Source organism: Perca flavescens, chromosome 10 (genome assembly GCF_004354835.1).
Source record: "Perca flavescens isolate YP-PL-M2 chromosome 10, PFLA_1.0, whole genome shotgun sequence".
NCBI lineage: Eukaryota > Metazoa > Chordata > Actinopteri > Perciformes > Percidae > Perca > Perca flavescens.
Window position 1 is genome coordinate 20,236,921 of NC_041340.1, and position 14,368 is coordinate 20,251,288.

The following is a 14,368-nucleotide window of genomic DNA, read 5'->3' on the forward strand; positions in this document are numbered from 1 at the left end:
TTCTCATTCTCCCCCATTTCAAAATCAAAATATATCTAACACTTGATTTTCACTGAAAAGTCAATCGTCAGTGCATGTGTAGTGGTTGCTTCAAGATTCCACGTCAAACTTGTGTTAGAGGCTTTCCTGAACCAAGATTGGCTTCTAAACTAGTTGTATTGTCTCATAATCATATCTCATAAACAAGGTGAGCACAGAATCTTCTCAATGTTAAAACAGCAACTACACATACATCATTTTGCGGTGAAGCTCAAACAATGAGGAAAAACACACCTTGGAGTGCAGTGGTGGGACTTTAAGTACATGTACAGTGGAATCCTAATTACTGCAGAGGATCTACAAGTGACCTTGTTCTTGATCTGACAAACCAATGAATGGCAATAGAAAAGATATTTCATTTTATTGTAAAAAGGTCAGAGTTGCGACAGGTAAAATAGCAAGTAATGAGAAATATACAATTGGAAAAAGACAAAAGTTTAAATGGAGGTTAAACAAGACTTTTTTCAGAGGAGCATTAATCTGATACACCAGTTAATTTTTCGCTTAGTTGTACTGTACCTTTCTACAGATGTATTTTCATCTTACCCTAAAGAGACTGTAATGAAGAAGGTCTACATTAAGAAGCAAAGCAGATTGTTGTCACACCAACTTTAGTCCCCAACAGTGTACTACAACACTTTGGAGTTGTATTCCAAGCAACTTTAGACCCACACACACAAAAAAAGAAAATACTACAGTAAAATCATAATTGCTAGAAAATCAGACAGGAACATTTCACTGGCTTCTGCATCTCAGTTATCATTTACATTTTGGACTTACAATGCCAACAAACATGTTATCCTAACCATGTTGCTGTAGCAGACAATTTTTAGGGTCTCATTCCTGAACAGGGGGACTAAAACTAATAAAGCAAAGTTAGCAGTGATTTTTTTCTCATCCTTTTCTAAGAATTACAGGTCTGTGTCCACGATAGTGACTGCTCAGACATAGAGACCAGTTTATCCTCCTCTAAATTGTCCTCCCTTAATCCAAAAATGTATCCTTTTCTACAAACTGTAAAATTTGAGACTTCTGTCCATTCCTGCAGAGGTGAGGAACTGAGCGTTCTCTCCAAAGGCCACTCCGGTCACCAATCCTGTATGGTCTACAATAACAAAGGCAAAAGCAAGGTCAAAACTCTGCTACTTCTCCCACACACCCACACCCACCCACCCACCCACCCCCTCTTTCGGCCTCACCTGTGAAGTTGAGGACCTCAGACCACTGTTTGCAGATGTACACACGGATGTCAGACCCTCCAACAGCCAGGTAGGTTCCACTCTGGTCAAACACAAGGGACTTCACCTGAGAGAGAGAGAACAAACACAGTGTTGAGATTCAGAAGCACAGAGGGATAAGAGACTGGATAACAGAGGAATGGCACATCTTAAAAAATCCATTCTCTCTCGTTTGTTTAACTCGTACACAAGCAGAAATGTAAAAAGGCACCAAGTTAAGATTTTACAGGTTACATGTTGTAACTATTTCTCTTTGGCTTCAGTGACTTCCTGGAGTTGGCATAAGATTCCTGCATGTCACTGTGCCAGGCCAATAAATGGTTTCCAGTCTTTATGCTAAGCTAATTGACTGCTGGTTTTAGCTTCATATTTAGTGTATAGACATGAGAAAAGTACCCGCAATTTCCTACCTCATAGTTGTTGTCCAGAGTGATGGTCTTGAAGTTCTTCAGTTTCCTCAGATCCCACAGTTTCAGAGAACTATCCTGGGCACCTGGAGCACAGCACCAGACATGGATGTTAGGGTATTTCAAACAAACAATTAAATATACAGTTCCAGATCCCTTTAGTGCAAAATAAGGGCTGAAGATGCTAGTAGCGTTTTTAAGATATTGTAGGCCAGTGTACAAGTTAATGTACGTGTGTGCAATTTTTTGATATCCCTAACTGTTTTTGCAACTTTGCAACCCAGTGTAGAACACTTGCACATCAAAGATTAGCAGCAACACTGTGTAAAAATAGCAGTTCTAACCTGTGGCCAGATAGTATCCGTTCTCAGAGAAAGCAATGGAGGTGACGGGGCCAGAGTGGCCTGGGAAGTTGGCCACGTTGGTGCGCTCCTTCAGATCCCAAATCTTGATTTGGGAATCAGCCGTCCCAGTGCCAAAAATAAGACCATCAGGGTGGAACTGAGCACAGGTTAGAGCTGTAGAGGGCAGATAGAAACATCACCACCTGGAACAGGAAGACTCGTATTAAGACTGCCAAACAGTTTACATAGAGGCACTTACCACAGCCAGCACTTTCATCAGTAACTTTGGTGAGGACTCGACCAGTCTGGATATCAGAAAAGGCCCAGTACTACAGAACAGCGAGGGGAAAAAAGAAAAAAAAAAGTCAGTGTGGTTAACTAGTGAAGAGATCACTTTTACTTCAGTGTTAAATATAGCTTACGGTCTGTCAGTACACACACACCTGATCCTCAGAGGAGCTGAGCAGGTAGTCCCCAGTAGCGTGTAGAGAGAGTCCAGTGACACCTGCCTCGTGGGCACGCACAACCTGGACACAGTTACCCCCGGCGACAGACCACACACGGATGGTGTTGTCTGGAGATGCAGAAAAGACCACGGACTAGAGGGGGCGAGACAGCAAGGGGGCGAGGGATGAGAAAAAAAAAAAAAAAAAAAAAAGCAAACAATGAGTACGAATAACCAAACATATTTAGCCTGTGTTTTAATAATTCAGTTTCTTCACTTTTGTGAAGAGTGCAGTCACAGGTTTGTTGGAGTAAGACTGGACCGGTTGATGTTTGAAAGAAAGAAAAGGTTACCTGGGATGGATGATAAATGACAGAGGTGACCTTCTTGGTGTGACCCTTAAGTGTTGCAACAATCTGTTCCTCGCTCTTGTCAAACACCACCACGTTCTTATCAGCGCCACCTGAAGAACACCAGAGGGTCGATATCAAATATAAGTCCTCAACTTGTAGTGTGTAAACAAATTACAAAAATGTTTAAAATTGAAAGATGCAGCCGAGCATTGGATGAAATCAACGTACCGGTGAGAACTTTGTTGGTGTCTGAGGGACACAGATCCAGAGCCAGAATACCAGGGACACTGGCACTATGAAGACCCTGAAGACATCAGAGATAGGATGTTGACACTATGTACATCAATTCAATTATCACAGTTTCAGCTCTCTGATTAAATGGGAAAAAAAATAATTTATACTCAAGATAGAAATCTATGCTTACAGCATGAGAGGCCACTTGGCGGTATTTGCTGAGATCCTCAGCTCTAACAAGCTCCTCTGGGACAGTTTTTCCTCTCTGGAAAAATACAGTAAAGCAGTTCAAGGAGCGTGAGTGTAAATTAAATCACAACATAACAGTGAGATATGACAACAGAAATGAGCATTAAGTAGCTAAATAAAAGATAAATATAATACCTTCTTTCTTTCTGTAGTGAGGATAGTAGCTTTGTCTTGGAGCTGCAAACAGAAAAAGGCATATTGAAACACATTTTAGACATGCAAAAAAAAAAATAAAAATAAATGTGAAGATAATGGCCAAATAACAATTTATGTAGATAAAAGAAAACCTTTTTACCTTCTGGATGATCTCGGGGGTCATTCCCACCTGTTCACTAATCTCCATGGGCTCTCCACCAGCACCCTGAGATACAGAAGGCAGAAATAGAGATTGTTAGGAGAAAGTACAAAAAAAAGATTACGATGAGCATTTCTGTTCAGTATCTTATCGACTGGAATTAAAAGTCAATCACTCACTGCTGCGGCTGGCTGAGAGGCAGGGACTGCCTGAGGGGCAACCAATCCAGCCTGGGGTTTGAGTGTGGCAAGAGCTGTAAAAAGGAAACAGACCAATAGTCAGAAAAACATGCTCTCACAAGATTATCTTTGAGGTCACGCTGGTGCGGGGCAGATTCTGGACAGACTTTAATGACCCTATAAGAGCCATCCTATGTGCTTTACAAGCAGAATTATGTCCTCCAATAGAGGACACACAAACTGCTCTCAACCCACCTTCTCTCGCAGCAGTGACCTCTTTGGTGAGTCGAGCGATGACTCTGCAGGCAGCATCATGTTGGTAGAGAGCATGTGACAGTTCTTGGCGAGTAGTCTGCAGCTGTTGCCGCAGGGTGAAGCTGTGAAGCATAACAGCATCCTAAAAGAGAAAACATGTTCTCATGTTCTAAAAATCAATATAAAAAAGAAGGAAAAAGCGACCCTAAGCTTCGGTTATATTTTGTTGCTTTTTAAGCTTTTTCGCAATTATCAACTTGCCTCATAATTTTTAAACAAACGGTCAGTGAAAATATTGGTACATCCTGCTCCACCTAAGGTTTACTACCGTTAATTGTAAGTCACCCGTTAGTTCAAAAAAGAAATTCACATTTACAGTATGATGGTGTTTTTGATTCTCATTCGCCGCCAAGGATAACAATACTTACCCACTCATCTTGAAGGGACTTGAGAATGGCAGGAATACTTGTTGCTGATGGAGCCTTTGGTCTAATAGGATGGGACACTGAAAAAGAGAAAAGGTGCTCATGTTCAGAACAAGCAGTCATCTTATTTCAATAATTAAGTTGGTCTTGTTTATTTATTGTAATTTTTGAGGTTTCAATAACCATGCTGCAGGATAGGATGAGTCATACAATACTCTATTATTGGGGATTCATTGATTCATCTTAAAGCAAGTACAACATCATATATTTGCCCAAACATACATTTAAACATCAGAACAGCTTAAACAATTGGTAAATTAAGCAATAGATCAACTGACAGATTAATCAACAACTATCTTGATAATCCATTAAGCTTTAAAGCAAAATGTCAAATATTCCCTACTTCTAGTTTTTCAGTTGTGATGAAAAAAATATATATATATTTTTTCTTTTATGTGACAATGAACTTAATATTAGGACATTGTGACTGCCATTTTTCATTATTTTCTGACAATGTATAAACTAAGGGCTTTGTAGAGAAATCAAAAATGAAAATAATCGTTAGTTGCAGCACTGTTAATCGCTATCCCGATGTTGGCTGGTAAGGTTACAAATATTACCAGATTAACACAGACGTATTTTTTTAAAGCCTTCTCTCAGTTCTGCCACGTTATCAGGTAACGTTACACCTCGCTATAACTAATGCAGTTTCATACAACGACCCTGCAACTGATCCTACTTTCATGAAGGTTATAATGTCCGGTTTTGCTTAAACTGCTTTAAGAAACGTTCGTTCATTCATTCATTCGTTTTGGGGCCGGTAGTTTGTGTTGCAGCTAACTATCACTGATATACGGAGAAATTAAATTGCATTAGTTTAAGTTAGGTGTAACATTAATCTAAATCTGATAAACTGGCAACAGGGTGTTGATCTGCAGCTGCTCCCAGTAGTTTTACCTTTGATATCTACGAGCTGCTCCTCAGACAGGGGTTGTCCGTTCATCGGGTCGGTCCCATTCTCTGCGATGTACTTCTCGATCAGCCTGCGCTCAAACACTTGGCTGGATACCGGGGAGACGCACGGGTGCTCCGGCACCTCGTTGGAGACTAGATACAATGCAGTTACAGCTTAAAGACCACATGATACCAACAATAAAATAACCACAAACAGGACCGATGAACCTTAAATCGAAGGCGGCTCTGCGTGGCCGCTAGCGTTAGCTACATTAGCTAGTAGCATTAGCGCGGTGTCTTGCTAACCTACACTACCTCCGTCACATCAATTCAACTTCACTTACTTGCACAAACCAAAGACATCTTCCCGACGAAGTCCTTATAGTCTCTTCTGAAATTGAAATTATGCTCTTCCTGTGGTTTGATAGTTATTATCGCTAATATACACTTAACTTATGTTTTGCTCAAATTTGAAGTAGCACGCTGTCCTTTCATTGCCGCTACAAACGGGTCTCTTCTTCTTCTACGCTTTCTTCCAGTCTCTCTGAGCGCCAAAGCCTCACATGCGCTCCACTGCCCTCTACTGCCGGAAAGAAACGGTGCTGAAATGATGAGTTGATAGACAGATAATTGATTGACAACCATTTTGACAATAGGTTAATCGTTAAATAGATTTATCAAGTACAAATACAAAGTATTCTATGTTTACAGCTTCTCAATTGTGATAGAATAAGTTGACTATTTTAGGGTTTAGGATTTTAAGGTATACTTTGGGGAACTGATGGCCATTTGCCACTTTCCAACTTCGATAGCCTATAATTCATCATAAAGATCCAGATTAATCCATAATGAAAATGATAGTTAGTTAGTTACAGCCAAACATACAGTACATTCATATAAAATGTGCATGTTGAAGATATATTTTATTGTTTAGAGATGACATTTTGATAGTCTAAAAATACCACAAGGGTTATTAGGGTGTATGGTGATAAGATAAGATATACAGAATTCCCAGATTCATATGCTATTGCAATATTTAGTGGAACATGTTACGTTTCACATAGCTATTACTACAATAACCTCAATGGTAAAAACACTATATCATTGTAAATAATCACTGAACTGCAGAGCAGACATTTAACATGACCATAAATTGTTGCAGTTAGGAATGGTAAACGTGATGGATGGAGAAAAACGTGTCAACTAACTCTCTATTACTATACAGTACTTAATAATTCCCTTTTGCAAACCTTTGTATCACAACTCTTATTTCTATGTAGCCCTAGAGATAATATCACAAACATACTCATACCAACACTCAGCAAATTCAGTGCAGATCATATTGGTCCTGAGGGTTTGGAGGTAGGTAACAGCAGGAGATTTCAGGAGAAACATCAACAGTGTCAACAATATGCAATTTGAGACAGGAAGGATTAATGACTGTTTTAATTGTTTTTTTAAATGTCCATAAAATGTTTTATGTTAAGCGCTTTGGATTGCCTTGTTGCGGAAATGTGCTACATAAATAAACTTTCCTTGCCTTGCCTTATACTCAACTCATGCTTCAGAAAATTACACGAAAAAATGACATGCAACATGATACTAAACCATTAAAACTAGGCTAATATGCAAAAGGCACAGGTAAGGTCTTTCTGGTACAAAACAGCTTTCTCCACTTGAGAATCCAATAATGTAGTTTCTCCATGCTTTACGTTTCCTCTTCTTCCTTCAGCTCCAGTTCTCTGTTTTATAAGAAGTTCAATTTCTCCGAAGTGTACACACTGCAGGATTCAGAGGTGTCCGTGTCTAGCGGCAGTGTGGAAAAGTATCTTTGTGATTTGCTCCACCTTTCTTTATCTTCATCTTTCTTGATCTGGAATTGAACACAGTCCTCAGAGGAGTGGAGGCAGTCTGAAGACCCGGGAACTGAAAAGGAAATCCTTCTCTCCTCCCCATTGTTGTGAGATATATCCCCCTAGGAAGGGATGAAAACATGTGTTTAAAAAACACTTGATTCTGTGTGACATAAAAAATACTCACTGCTGGGGTGTAGTATTACCTCAGTAGTTGAATTATGACAAGGGGAGCTCCTAGCTGCCAATCTGTGTGCTTCCTGGTTCTCAGCTCTCGGAGTACCTATAACGGGACTGTAACCCTGGAAATAGAAACGGCAGAACACAAGCACATATAGTACATGCACACAGACACAATACTTATTAACAATTCCAAGCAAAGACACAAAACAAGCTAACTCATTTAATTCAGTTAATCAACCTTACAGTATGAGTAGGACTGGCTCTAGGGGTCAATTTTCTTGGTGTTTCAGGCTGCTGAGAGTGACTGTAGCAGCCTGAGGGCGGAGTGCTGGGCTGGCTGTAGTCCTGCACAGACAAACATACATAAACACATTCAAGTCAGCGCATGCATACATTATTATAGTGAAACTACCTCACATACTTTGTTTGTGTTTTATTGGGGGTGCTAGCTAAACTTTGCAGTCCTATCACAACCTTTTACCTACAGATGGGTGACAAAATAAGTAAGGAGATTGGCCACCATAAGCCACAAGAACAGCTTAATGCTCCTTGTCATAGACTGTGGAAGTATGTGGATCTCTACTGGACAGACAAAGTCCACATTATTAAGCAACCCCTCACAGTATGGAGGCATCAGCATTTGCTATGTTTCTCCACTCATTTATTCAGGTTCATTTTTGTCACCTGCCTGTATGTGTTCGTTGTATGTCTCTTGCATGTCTCAAATAACCTCAGCATTTTGGCAAAAACAAGGCCTCACAAGGCTTGATCCATATTTAGGAGCATTTAAGCCTCTCTCATACAACATAAGGATTCAAAAGTATGGAAGCTTTAAGAGATGGATTAAATCATATATGTGGTTAAGCTCCAAACGCCTAGATTTATAAAGTAGTAATGTCTTCTACTGGCCCTATTAATGCCATATGGTTATTTAATCTGTTCCACCCACATGGCGTACTACTACTCTAACCAACACTACTTCTTCTCCCCCACCTGCATGCATACATGCTTTATTAACATACTTTATTTTCATGTATTTCATACATTTTTTTAATTGTTTATGTGCTCTAATATGTGAACATGTTTTCACGTGAAATTGATTATAAAATAATAATACTTATAGTTTATACTTTATTATACCTATACATGCACCAATGGAGAGATGTCAGAGTGAGGGGGCTGCAGCTGTCGATGGACAAGCAGTTGGGGGTTTGGTGCTTTGCTCAAGAGCACCTTGATGCCCACCACCTTACTTTGGTCCATATGGGGACTTGACCAGGGACCCTCCGGTTCCCAACCCAACTCCCTACAGACTGAGCTACTGCCACCCCATGTTATTATTATGTTGCCGTCTTGACCAAGACTCTATGGAAGAAAACATCTTGTATCTATTTGGGACCTTCCAGGCTAAATAAAGAATTATATATATATATATATATATATATATATATATCAACTGAATTATTTTGCGGGAGGGGCTCTTGTATTTGGTGTTTCTTTAAATGATTGAAAACATCTGGAAACCGAATAAAGACAACCTGACATAATAAAAAGTGAAAATGTATTTAAATAATACTGCACTGTGTAAGATGCTGAGACCAAAATAAAATTGTAATTCAAGTATAAGATGGCAAGCTTTTATGTAACTACTAGACCTACTAAAATTAGCCAGGACCAGAATTATTTTTAGAACCTGAGACAAAGCTAAAAGTATAAACCTCACATAATAATTCTCCTACCTGCACAGCCATCTCAGCCAGTAGGGCCACTATCCAGGTTCTCCTGATTTCCTCACCTGGATGTTGATCCTTGGAGGGTTTGCTGGTGGAGTGCGGTTTGCTCTGAGGCCAGCGATGATGTGTGACAGGCTGCAGTTTGGGTATCGCCTCATGAACAGGATAAAACCAGCCAATGACACAAACATGCCAGAAGGGACCGTAATGGTCTTGAGAAGTGCTCGCCATCTGCCTCCCTTTTCTGGAGAGAGGGGTGAAACAGAGACGGGACGGATGTCAGAATGAATGCGAGAAAGCGAAGAATTCCCATGCACATTTCAATGCTGTCACTCACCGATCACCTGTAACCAGGTGGAGGATACCAGGTTGCCATCCCCATCTCTGATTTCGTACATCCCATCATGCCTTGAGGACAACCTCCCTATCACAACCTCATTGATGGTGCCGTTCCTGCCCAGAGAGATGAGGCCCCTGTAACGCATGTCGTGGTCCATTATATGGCCCTCACGGATCAGCTGCACAGGGCCACGGGGGGGCTTGGGGTCAAAAGGCCCCAGGGGGGATTTGTCAGGGTGGCGGGTGGGGGTAAAAATGAGGTGGGCATGCGGGACAGGAAGAAACAGGGGCAGGTTAAGATACTCCCTTGTGAAGCGGGTGACATTGAAGGAGTGCCCTGCACCCACATGCAGGATCATGAACACAGAGACAGGGGTGCAGAATAAAGGAAATGTGATGGTATGAGAAGGTGTCGGGAGGAAAGGAAAAGATAATATATAAATGTTATAGATAACAGGATCCTAAAGTAAGATAAATTCATCAGTCAGCTTCCTAAAACTCATCCACTCGTCTTTTGTCTGCTCACCGCGGACAGTGAGTGTGCTGCGGGACAGGACCGTCCCATTGCCGTCTCTCACAGTGTAGTTGCCTTGGTCCGCTTGTGTCACTCTTTCGGCCACCCAGACCTTCCCGCCCCGCAGCCGCCCCCGGCCCACATCGCTGGTCTCAGGGTCCGTCCGGTTCCACAGCACAACTGGCATTGCCTCAGGTGGAGCACCCCGGGGAGAAAACTCCAGCAGAGAGCCATTTTCAGGGATGATGTGCTCAAATTTATCCCCATAGTTTCTGTGGTGGGACTTAATGCACTCTGAAGCAGGACAAAGGAGTGAGCCATGAGAGAGCGGTAGATCAGCAGTAGTGGAAAGTAACTACGTACATTTACTCAAGTACTGTTCTTAAGTACAATTGTATGCAACTTTATACTTTTCAGAAAGAATATTGTTGTTTTTAATTCACTACTTTGTCACTTGGGGTTATTAACTACTTTTGGGATTAAGATTTTGCATAAAAAACACACAGATACACTTAAATAATACAGAACACATTGTTAAAGAATAAAGCATGGGTCCCCAACATTTTTGACTTGAGACCCCTTACTAAAAAACTATTTGGTGGCCTTTACATTTTAGATCTCTATGAGTTGTCAGCAGTTCAACCAAAGAGCCATTTCCCCTTTAAACTTGTCATATGGTTTTATATTAATAATTCAAAAGAGGTCAGCTTATACAATATTTCAAAACAAAGCAAAATGAAATGTCTAAAAATGAATAAACATTTGTGTAGCATAACTTAGCCCTGAGAATGGGGCGTGACGCCTAATTTGGGAACCACTAGACTTTACTACAGAATTGTATACAAAGTAAAACTAGCTTCACCTCGACCAGCTATAAAGGTACAATTCTCAGTATTAACAATCTTAAAATGCTAAATATAAAAACATATTCGATACTACAGAGGCCACTACAAGTACTTTTAAGTTTAAGTACATTTTGCTGAAAATAATTTTGTTTTTACTTATAATGTAGTATTTTTACATCAATTTCAAGCTAGTCAAAGAGGCAGCTGATGCGGTGTGAACAATACAGGGGATGGATTTCAGAATAAGAGGAAACTATTGTACCTGAAACAGTCAAACGAACAGTCTCGTAGGTGAATCCAGAGAACAGTTTGATGGCGTAAAGTCCCTGATCACCATGAGTGACTTCTTTCAGGACCAGCATTTTATCTCTAGTCCACTCAAAACGCCGGTCCTTTACCTGCAGTTGCACAGGAAATAGGCTTTAGGAATCTGTACATACACATATACAGTACAACAAAAACCCAAGACAGACACACTTCCACTCACAATGGTTTTGTCCAGCAGGACACGCCTCTGCCCCTCATGGTTTGGCGTAAAAGTCACTGTTCTGGATGTTGAGTAGACCGGCAGACGAAACTCTCTCCCGGCACACACCATCAGGGCTTCTTCTCTTTCACCTTTAAAAGCAGAAAAGAAAGTCAGCATCATCTTCAGAGAATATGTTCTGTAGGTGAAGGATATGTGATGCATTTGACTCACCCAGTACAACCCAACCTGTAGGGAGAGCATAATTAATCTAATTATTAATAATTTTGTCCAGCATAATGCTAAGACCTATCATACACTAGAATATCACTGAGGAAATTGTAGTACCGCTTTCTAATAGAGTTTAGAATTACATTTGTAAAGGTGTGTTTATGTTTGTAGTGTCCCCAAGCGTCCATTCTCAGACCGCTTTTTTTTTTCTTCAAAAAACAGGATGTTCTCCATTTCTGTTACGCAGATTACATCTAATAACACTAATAGCAGCTAATCTACTTGCCTGCCTCATTAATGTAGAATGCTGGATGTCCCAAAAACGTTAAAAAAAACAAGGATACAAGGTCAATCTGTTTGGAGACAAAAAATGTACCAGCCTTTTTAATGGCAAGCTAGGCTGCCTGTGAAAAAAATATTAAGCCTACAGCTCGTAATCTTAGTGTCATTTTCTTTTGATAAACAAGTAATGAATAATCTTCTCATTGAGATTAAACAGGCAACATATTAAAACATTCTTTTATAAGAAAGCTTTTATGAATAATAATAATAATAATAATAATAATAATAATAATGTTTCTTGTAGTTTTCAATGCCATTTTATATTCTCCGGTTTTAACTTTTTAATCTGTTTAATAGTATCTGTTTGCCTGTTTTTATTATTAGCCCTTTCTCTTGTAACACATTTAATAACTGTGAAGAAAGTGCTGTACAAATAAGGTATCATTATTATTATTACTACTAATGCTTTACAGATCAGTTCGAAGTCAACAATATGAACAAGTTTTCCAAGTTGTGAAATGTATCCTCCTCCAGTATGACACTTGATTTGCCTTTTTAGCTCTTTAAATCAGCACAGTTATGCACTAAACATCTGCCTAAAAACAGCAACGTAAAGCAAGTATCCGCTCATTATTTGAGTGAATTTTATTAACAATTAATAGGCTGGGAAATCTAGGGTGCCACTTTTTTGTTTATTGAAAATATGACCCTCGAATGTTTGACCTCTGGGCAAATAGCTGCAGATTATCTGGACCATAATCCATTTCTTAACAACAAATAAACATTTACAAATGTGGATTTGACAGACTGTGTAAAGAACCCTTTATTGATGACTTGTATAACTGCAAATTTATGAGTCTTTAATAATGACTTTATAAACATTTGTATATGAAAACTGCACTTCTTATTAAAAATAGAGAAACCAATGCAGATGCTGGTTTATCAAAATGAATACCAGGGATTTTTACAACCTGGCATCCTAAATGATTTCTTCTTAGAGGTGTTGCATAACTGATATATAATTCATTAGTAAATTAACAATAACAATTATTTAAGCTATTAGTTACAACGTAGGCTACAACGTTATTTAACGTGGTAGCAAAATTATATTCAAGAACTTACCCACAGCAAGAGGAAGCGCAAAAAGGGCAGTGAGCAGGACACAGAAGGACATCTTCACCTGTGAAGACAGAACAGATTGTTTCATCTACAATCACAGAGACAGAGAGTCATGTATCCCTCCTCTGAAGACAAGCCGCGGGACGTGCGTCAACAATCAAGACGCCACCAAGGGGGAGCTCAAAGACAATTGTGTGGATGTTTCTGCAAAGCGATTCAGACTACGTACATGAATAAAAACATCAATATTGTTATATAAAATAGTTATCCATGACGCCCTGTATGAAGGCATGTCCATTCAGGTGTCCAACATGTTACCCAGCCGATGAAGACAATTTACAGCGAAAGAGGACCATAGGCCGCCAATTACATAATGTAGTGGGATACAGATGATCACATGTGGCAACTTTAGTCTGAACTCACCTGCACGATGTGTGAAGAATAAATCCACCGCTGAATATTTGTGATGTTTATATGAAAGGGGATAAGAGGATAACGACGTCCTCTGCAGAGCGCGCATGGGCATTGGCCCCCTTCTTTTATTTATGGCGATGGTAGGCTTTATTCTCAGCATCTCCTACGCAAGGTGCGTCACATGTTTACGTTATTTTTGCCAGTTCCTGGGTATAAATACGCTATTAACGCAAGCGATTTCACAGTTACAAAGTAGGATCCGCCAGACAGGCTGTGCGTCAAGAGTAACCTAAAATGTTCTCAGGGATTTACAAAAACACGGGGATAGGTGCTCACTTGTGAAAATATTTTCTCTGCAGAGAAATGCACCGTAGCCTTCTGAAGTAGCCTACAGATATATTCTACTTACTTGAGTAGGCTATTTTCATTCCATGCTACTTAATACTCCTCCTCAATTTAGATGGAAGTATGATTGCGCTTTACTATATACTAGCCTACATTTATTCAACAAATCCAAATTAAGATTTTGCATGAAACAATATGATTTTCTTATAAAATCTGATTGATGTTTCTACCAACTACCAAACACAATTTGTTCCTTCTCGACCAACTATAACATACACTACCGGTCAAAAGTTTGGGGTCACTTAGAAATTTCCATTCCACACATAGACAGAATACCAGCTGAGATCAGTTGCATTGTGTTTTTTAACCAGGCAGTTTTCAGATTACATTATGTGCTTACATATTTGCAAAAGGGTTCTCTAATGTTTTCTCAGTTAGCCTTTTAAAATGATATCAGATTAGTAAACAGAACGTGCCTTTGGAACATTGGATGAATGGTTGCTGATAATTGGCAATGAAGATATTGAATTAAAGATCAGCCACTTCTTTATACAACAGTCGAGAACCCTTTTGCAATAAGGCCTATGTAAGCACATAATGTAATCTGAAAACTGCTGCCCTGATTAA

At 39.7% G+C, this 14,368-nt stretch overlaps 2 protein-coding genes across 2 annotated transcripts; both read right to left on the reverse strand.

Annotated features, from left to right (window-relative positions):
- Window positions 1-375: 375 nt before the first annotated feature.
- Window positions 376-6,023, reverse strand: prpf19 (pre-mRNA processing factor 19). Its single transcript, XM_028589336.1, has 16 exons — window positions 5,762-6,023; window positions 5,421-5,570; window positions 4,467-4,543; window positions 4,039-4,180; window positions 3,784-3,857; window positions 3,605-3,670; window positions 3,445-3,486; window positions 3,251-3,325; window positions 3,055-3,130; window positions 2,827-2,936; window positions 2,472-2,627; window positions 2,288-2,357; window positions 2,029-2,202; window positions 1,688-1,770; window positions 1,239-1,344; window positions 376-1,144 (listed from the first exon to the last, which is right to left on the reverse strand). Exons 1-16 carry the CDS (start codon window positions 5,778-5,780, stop codon window positions 1,047-1,049), a joined length of 1,518 nt encoding a protein of 505 aa, XP_028445137.1. The 5' UTR covers window positions 5,781-6,023; the 3' UTR covers window positions 376-1,046.
- Window positions 6,024-6,411: 388 nt separating this feature from the next.
- LOC114563184 (uncharacterized) lies at window positions 6,412-13,505 on the reverse strand. The gene is made up of 11 exons (XM_028590014.1): window positions 13,406-13,505; window positions 12,986-13,043; window positions 11,585-11,599; window positions 11,372-11,502; window positions 11,147-11,282; window positions 10,052-10,333; window positions 9,524-9,862; window positions 9,249-9,430; window positions 7,697-7,798; window positions 7,477-7,572; window positions 6,412-7,392 (listed from the first exon to the last, which is right to left on the reverse strand). The coding sequence occupies exons 2-11, from the start codon at window positions 13,035-13,037 to the stop codon at window positions 7,165-7,167; spliced, it is 1,563 nt and encodes a 520-aa protein (XP_028445815.1). The 5' UTR covers window positions 13,038-13,043; window positions 13,406-13,505; the 3' UTR covers window positions 6,412-7,164.
- Between the last annotated feature and the right edge of the window lie 863 nt (window positions 13,506-14,368).